Source organism: Argentina silus, assembly GCF_951799395.1.
Source record: "Argentina silus genome assembly, chromosome: 16".
NCBI classification, from domain to species: domain Eukaryota; kingdom Metazoa; phylum Chordata; class Actinopteri; order Argentiniformes; family Argentinidae; genus Argentina; species Argentina silus.
Window position 1 is genome coordinate 9,800,904 of NC_139670.1, and position 8,246 is coordinate 9,809,149.

At 46.8% G+C, this 8,246-nt stretch overlaps 1 protein-coding gene across 1 annotated transcript; it reads left to right on the plus strand.

Moving 5' to 3' along the window:
- The first annotated feature begins 1,067 nt into the window (after nt 1-1,067).
- LOC310816748 (actin, aortic smooth muscle) lies at nt 1,068-7,876 on the plus strand. Its single transcript, XM_083687048.1, has 9 exons — nt 1,068-1,143; nt 2,934-3,105; nt 3,421-3,549; nt 4,425-4,535; nt 4,944-5,028; nt 5,125-5,286; nt 5,748-5,939; nt 6,472-6,653; nt 7,243-7,876. Exons 2-9 carry the CDS (start codon nt 2,977-2,979, stop codon nt 7,384-7,386), a joined length of 1,134 nt encoding a protein of 377 aa, XP_083543174.1. The 5' UTR covers nt 1,068-1,143; nt 2,934-2,976; the 3' UTR covers nt 7,387-7,876.
- The last annotated feature ends 370 nt before the right edge of the window (nt 7,877-8,246 follow it).

Consider the following 8,246-nt stretch of genomic DNA (forward strand, 5'->3'; position numbering starts at 1 on the left):
AAGTGATCCCCACCAGCCCCAGAGGAGTAGATCACAGCCCCGTCCCTATGTCACCGTAGGGCCAGCTGCACTTATTAAAGTTCAAATGGGACGTCACTGGAGCATGAAATGGGTAGCAGCTTTATTTCACTTTACTGTACATTGTTTCTAAGTAATGATGTCGCTATAGTACAGTAGCAACAATGGGTATTTTCAAATTCTAACTGTAAACATGTGTGTTTGATACCATTCTTCATTCCATTCCATTCATTACAATGAGCCCGTCCTCTGATTTCTACCTCCACCAGCCTCCTCTGTTGTACACTATACATCTTAGAATTCCACACAATTGGTAACAACAAGATACAAAGTGCAAAGAGCTACCCATTGGTGCTTGTTAGAATGAACCCAAAAGAAAATAAATCACTGGTTGTTACTGTGCAAGCAGCGACTCTCAGATCTCAACAGTGTGACAATGGGCAGTCGATGAAAGGTTCGCTCAGCACCTTCAGTAAAGCCTCAACTTGACTTTTCTCCACCACTGTTTCTGCACTCACCAACCACTGAGTCGCCACCCACCGACACACAACACTTTTCTTGTTGCTTTGAATGGGGTTTTAGGTCATTTAGACCATGTCATTTCATTTCAGAGCACACATTGTTGCATGTGGATGCTACTGCCACTCTGTGTGAGTGTGAGTGTGTGTTGTGCGTGTGTGTGTGTGTGTGTGTGTGTGTGTGTGTGCGTGTGTGGGTATGTGTGTGTGTGTTTGCGCGTTCATGTGTGATTGCGGCACCCATGCTTGTCACTGAGGCCAGCTCTGTTGCAGCTGCTAGCGCTGTTAGCTAGCTCTGTGCTGCTGTGTGTTTATGCTCCAGGAGGGTGAGATCTCTTGCCTTTCACAGAAAAAAGAATCCTGGAATGCCCTGAATGATGGGACTGGAGGCCTCGACAGAAGCCCCTGGATTGGCCTGCCGTTCCCCGGCCATCCCTATAAGGCTGTGGCTGAGTGAGGCAGAAAGGGAGAGAGCAGCCCCGGCTCCATGTTTGGGATGTGGGAGGGGGAAGGACAGGGGGGGGGCTGGGAGCTACATAAACTCTCACTGGGCCGGCAAGGGGCACACCATCCCCTGAGCGGCATACCCCGGCCTAGCACTGTCAGGGTAAGTGGGACACCCCCTTTCCTCCTCCTCTTCCTCCATCTCTCCTCTCCTCTCCTTCTCCCTACTTCTCCCATCCTCCATCTCTCCTTACCTCCGCTCCCTCCACCTCCTCTCCTTACCTCTCCCATCCTCCATATCTCCTTACCTCCACTCTCCCACCTCCTCTCCTCTCATTCCCTTCTTCCCTGTCGCCTACCTGACTGTTTCACACCTGCTAATCCATCTTGTTGCTAATCCATCTTGTTGCTAATCCGCCAGTCTGAGTCAACTGCAGAGGTCAGCACCTTACAACACAGGCTGCTGCTCAATGTAACACTAACTCATTAGCCATGATTAGCTTTAGCTAATCTACTGCAGCAGGTGCCTGTTAATACAAGACAGGGGTTTAGGACTCTCAGTGCTAAGTCTCAGAGCTGGTTGTGTTGTTTATGCATTGACAAAGCTCTTAGCATATAGATCTTAAGCCTCATGTTGTGTCTCATCTTGGATTTGTGGTTGAAGTACAGAACAGTCGTGTTGTTGTTCATGCTTGAGCCTGTTTGAAAGAGGATTATGGAGTGGAGTGACACAGTTGTAAATACAATCTTGCAAAGTACTCTTGTAAACAAGTCCTGATTTATTTGCTGTCACAGGTATTGGTCTCTTTGGAACTCATTAGGTTTCATAAATTCTTTCTCAGATTGTAAGGTCTATTTGATGCCTGCTTGTTTGGAAATCACTGTCAATAGTTGTCTTTCTCTGTGAGAGGAGAGTGATGCTTGTGCTAAGGCCTCTGTTATGTTATGCAGTGGATGAGAATCTTGTTAACTCTGGCCAACTCTGGCCAACTCTCAGCACTGAACTCCACATCACAGCTGCTCAAGGACCCCTCTGCTGGAAAGCTTTGGAAAACGTTTATTCCGAAGGTTTATGACTAAATATGGTTCTCCTGGATTCTGCCCTCCTCCTCCTCCCATCCCCTTTTTTCTCTCCTTTCTCTTTTTTTTGTAAACGATTGTAGACGGGCAGGGCCAAAGAGAGAGAGGGGAGAGAGAGAGGGGGGGGGAGAGAGAGAGAGAGAGAGAGAGAGAGAGGGAGAGAGAGAGGGAGCATTTGCACAGTCCAAAGACAGACATGACTCCCCATCATTTCCTAATTAGGAAGTTTTCCCAGGGTGCAGCATTCATTCATTAGGGACTGTAGTACAAACTCAGGACGGATGGAAGGTTGCAGGGTGACTCTTATGAAGACATTTTGTCTTTTGCTTACATGCTTTTCTATTAGTCTAACATATTGAAACAGAATTCGTGTTTCAGAACGATAGTAGGGTTTTGTTCTATTTCCAGCACAGGTCAGTTTTTCAAAACAGACTTAGATTCTTTCAGTGGGAGTACATATTTTGTTGCATTTTTTATATTTTGCTGGATTTACCTGAGCAATGCATTATTGAATTGGCTATGAATTATGACACCAGATTTCCATTTTTGTTTACGGTATAATAGCAAATGCTATTCATTCACCTAAGAAGGGTGTGGTCACCGACAGACACACACACACAGACACACACACAGACAAAGACACAGACACAGACACACACACAGACACAGACACACACACACACACACACACACACACACACACACACACACACACACACACACGCACACACACGCACACACACACACTGGAACATTTTGACAAGTTCTCTCAATTCCCAACAGGGTAGCCTCTACAGTGTACAGTAAGTTGATAACAATCTGCAGCTCAGTAATGGACTGAACTGTAAACACCATGTGTTTGTGCCCTGGCAGTGATTGTCTCCAGTTGGAGTGAGGAAGGCAGAGCGTATTGACCATGTGTGACGATGAAGAGAGCACCGCCCTTGTGTGCGACAACGGCTCGGGTCTGTGCAAGGCAGGCTTCGCCGGGGACGACGCCCCCAGAGCCGTGTTCCCCTCCATCGTGGGCCGTCCCAGACACCAGGTCAGACCCCATTCGTCCTTGACAAGGGAAGCCTGATGCAACTGCATTCTGATTGGTCGATGGCAATGTTGGCCTTTTTTTGACCCTACTCTTTCCTGGTCCTTGATTTCAAAACCTTTTACACTTGTATCACTGTATCATAACACTGTATTCACTAAGGTGTATACACAACTAAACAGCTCTTTATATGTATTTGTTTGAAGTTTGCTATTCCATTTCTGTACAGTATGTGTTGAGTCTCAGTGGCATCCGCAATCCTGAACACTGGATGTTTGAGTGTGTCTCACCGGCAGCCTTCTCCTCTCCTCTCCCCAGGGTGTGATGGTGGGCATGGGCCAGAAGGACAGTTATGTGGGCGATGAGGCTCAGAGCAAAAGGGGTATCCTGACCCTGAAATACCCCATCGAACACGGCATCATCACAAACTGGGATGACATGGAAAAAGTAAGCCCAAAAAACAACCCGACATAGGAACCACATACCTAAGACAGTCATAAACATGAGTGACTCAGATAAATGCTTCCTCTGGAAAATGACACACTATAACAAGGAATCTGATCTCACTGAATGGGATCAAACATCAAACAAATGGGATCAAACAAATGCATGTTTTTTCCATCACGACACCGAAAATAGCTCCAAGCGAACATAGCACAGCTCCCTCTGTGACCCTTGGAGAAATCCAATAGCATTTGGAGCTATTCTCATCAGAGACCTTCAACATGATAACAAATTATTTTGTTAGATAAACATGGAGGCCCCCGGGCCTGGCATGTTTAGATAGGTTCACTAAGGACCTACTCCACCTCCTCCTCCTCCTCCTCCTCCTCCTCCTCCTCCTCCTACACAATGTCCTGGTCATGTACTGTAGCGTACCGTCCTATATGACTCACCCAGTGGAGGCTGGTGGAGGTAGAAATCGGAGGACGGGCACATTGTCATGCAAGGAACGGAATGAGGAATGGTATCAAACATGTGTGTTTGATACCATTCCTCATTCCATTCCATGCATTACTCCTCCCCTGCTACTGTACCCTACTATATGACTCATCTCTGGTGACTAAGAGACAAACATATCATGTTAGGCAATTAGATCAGGACACACGCTGTCATCCCTGAACAGATGCAGGCAGCAGATGGCATCATTATTCACTTAGCTACAGTATAATAACTCCATCAGCATCTCTCTCTACAGCACATCGACCTCAATGTTGTTGTTGTTTGATTCCAAGGCCACTAATGGAGTCCCATTGTTTAGGTAGCTTTATTAAAGCTTGTTTTGATTGGTGGTGGGGTCTGTGGTGTGATTTGATTGGCAGATCTGGCATCATTCCTTCTACAATGAGCTGCGTGTGGCCCCCGAGGAACACCCCACCCTGCTGACAGAGGCCCCCCTGAACCCCAAAGCCAACAGGGAGAAGATGACCCAGGTATAGGACCAGTACACTTGTAGGGGTTCTTTATTTGTCCCTGTAGGGGCGCCTCTTGAAGAACCCTTATTGAAAGGGTTCAACATGGAACCCAAAAAGGGTTCCCCTACAGAGACAAATGAAGAACCCTTTTTGTGGTACGAACTCAACCTTTTTTTTTTTTTTAAGAGTGTCGGGCCTAAACCTTCATACACTCATGTTATGACATGATGTAATGTACAGTATACTTCATAAGCTTAGCAAGCAAGTCAGTGTTATGAACTTGACAAGTAGAGAGCAAGCGCATGATAAAAGTGTGTGAATACTTAATTATTACTTGTTCATTGTCTGACTATGAAACACCATCCATGCTGTCCAAACAATGATTTAAAAACATCAGTATTCACGAACCAAATGTCTGTGTTCTAGATTATGTTTGAGACCTTCAACGTTCCAGCCATGTACGTCGCTATCCAAGCAGTACTGTCCCTCTACGCCTCAGGCCGCACAACAGGTTAGCTTGTCACAACCAATCCAAATCAGCCTCATTCTAAACCGACCAAACAGGACGCCACACACACCTCTAACCCTGGTCCCCCACCTCTACCAGGTATCGTGCTGGACTCTGGTGATGGTGTCACCCACAACGTGCCCATCTACGAGGGCTATGCCCTGCCCCACGCCATCATGCGTCTGGACCTGGCTGGCCGCGATCTCACTGACTACCTCATGAAGATCCTGACTGAGAGGGGCTACTCATTCGTCACCACTGGTGAGTGGGAGGGCTCAAGATATGCCATTTACATACATATACAGTGTGTGTGTGTGTGTGTGTGCATGTGTGTGTTTCTGTGCGTGCTTGCGCGGTCATGAGAGGGGCCACGCATTCATCACCCCTGGTGAATGGTCGGGGTGACAAAGTGTTATTTACATATGTGTGTGTGTGTGTGTGTGTGTGTGTGTGTGTGTGTGTATGTGTGTTTGTGTATGCTCCATATGGGTCTGGTGAATGAGAACTATGGGACTGGTAAAGTTCCCCTACAGGATGCCATGCAAAAAAAGAGACTTCTATAGACTTCTGAATGCAAAACACAATGTGACTTACATTCCTACTGTAGTGTACGTTCTCTTGAACAATCTGTTAGTACAGTAAACCACCATGCCTGAACATCATTGTTGTGCTAACTCTTCAGTCCTTGTTCTGATCTCACCCTCTTCACATCCTGTCCGTAGCTGAGAGAGAAATTGTGCGTGACATCAAGGAGAAGCTGTGCTACGTGGCGCTGGACTTCGAGAATGAGATGAGCACAGCCGCCACCTCCTCCTCCCTGGAGAAGAGCTACGAGCTGCCTGATGGACAGGTCATCACCATCGGCAATGAGAGGTTCCGCTGCCCAGAGACCCTCTTCCAGCCTTCCTTCATCGGTAAACTCTCTCTACCGCTCTCAATCTCTCTCTCTCTCTCAATCTCTACCGCTCTCAATCTCTCTCTCTCTCTCAATCTCTCTAACACTCTCAATCTCTCTCTCTCAACCGCTCTCAATCTCTCTCTCTCAATCTCTACCTCTCTCAATCTCTCTCTCTACCTCTCTCAATCTCTCTCTCTACCTCTCTCAATCTCTCTCTCTCTACCTCTCTCAATCTCTCCCTCTACCTCTCTCAATCTCTCTCTCTACCTCTCTCAATCTCTCTCCCTCTACCTCTCTCAATCTCTCTCTCTACCTCTCTCAATCTCTCTCTCTCAATCTCTCTCTCTACCTCTCTCAATTTCTCCCTCTACCTCTCTCAATTTGCCTTTCCCACTCCCTCTTTCCCATCACCCCCCCCCCCTCCCACACACACACACACACCTCTCACTCTCTTTTCTCCCCCCCTGCACATCTTTTCCTTCTCTCTCTCTGTGGTTGTAAACTGTTTCTATATCAGTTGCATGGTTAACCTCTTGGTGTCTCCCCAGGCATGGAGTCCGCTGGTATCCATGAAACCACTTACAACAGCATCATGAAGTGCGACATTGACATCCGTAAGGACCTGTATGCCAACAACGTCCTGTCAGGTGGTACCACCATGTACCCCGGCATCGCCGACAGGATGCAGAAGGAGATCACAGCCCTGGCCCCCAGCACCATGAAGATCAAGGTGTGTACTAGCGATACTAACGGCCTACACCAGGGGAGGCTCGTGGAGGTAGAAATCGGAGGACGGGCTCATTGTAATGCATGGAATGGAATGAGTTGATTGTTTGACACCGTTCCTTCTACCTCCACCAACCTCCACTGGTCCATACTGTCGACTCTTTACATACTTTCTCACCACCTACACATGCCCTGTAGATACAGTATGTGTGTGTTATGTGTTCACTAGTGTGTTTACTGTAAAGTTCTGTGTGATCTGAACTTGTTCAACATAGTGAGGTGAGCCTACTGAAACGTCATGTACTATTTTAATAGTAGTCTCATGAAACTGGCCCGTTTTGGAACACTCATCCCTTCCTCTTGGCCTCGTTCCTATGAATAGAAAAATCTTTGTCAGAGGCTTGAAAGGTTTTACTGAAGGATTCGAAAAAAACATCACATTTGTCAGGCTCACGCAATGGCTATCATTTGACATTGATTAAGTGTCAGATAAAATCAATAGAAAATCAGTATCCAGAATCAATCAATTCACTGTACTGTATGGTGTAACGGCTAAAATGGTTTATTAAAATGAAATCTCACGTCGTTGCCAGATCATCGCCCCACCAGAGAGGAAGTACTCCGTCTGGATCGGCGGCTCCATCCTGGCCTCCCTCTCCACCTTCCAGCAGATGTGGATCAGCAAGCAGGAGTACGACGAGGCCGGTCCGTCCATTGTCCACCGCAAATGCTTCTAAACGGCCCGCCCCACCTCCTCTCCACCTACACACCCCCCCAAACTCTGCTCTCGCTCTGTTGCCTGTAAACTGTGAATGTGCCCCCCCCCCCCCCCCATGATCAACCTGTCTTTGCACTGCCCACCCCCCCCCTGAGTGAATGTTTAGGTGTTGTTACTATTGGTTGTTATTGGGTTTTTTTGTTGAATGAATAAAGCTTGAATGTGCAGCTGATAAACCATAAAGTAAACCTTTGGGGACATTCCTGGGGGACTACACACATATGTGTGTAGAGATCCCGGTGAAGAAGAATGGGGAGAGAATTAATCTGTTCCAGGCCAGCACAGAGCTCTCCTTCGCCCTCTTGTGTTCCTTTTTGTTAAGTGCATCCCTGGTTCGGGCCAAGTCAAGTCTTGCATGTGTCTCAGTCACTGCTGAAAGGTTCAGTTGAACTGTGTGTATTGAGGATGTAAACATGCTCCAGAAAGGAATAAAGCTCTCATACAAGGACCTCTGTATGTGTGTGTGGCTCCTACATCTACAGTACATCATCAACAGGGAAGGCTGGTGGAGGTAGAAATCGGAGGACAGGCTCATTGAAATGTATGGAACAGAATCAGGAATGGTATCAAACACGTGTTTCTACCTCCATCAGCCTCCACTGACCATCATCACATTTTATTTGTATGGCACAAATACATTTTTTTTTTAATCAAAAACATTTGTCACAAAGCAATAAATAGTTACTCAAGTCTAAACCCACAGAAAGCCAGCACAGGCAGAGAGAGGTCGTAAGAGATATTTACATTTCCTCTTCCGTCGCCAAGTGTTAGTATTAACCTACATTTACCAGGAAATGAAGTTCCACAAATGCCCATTCT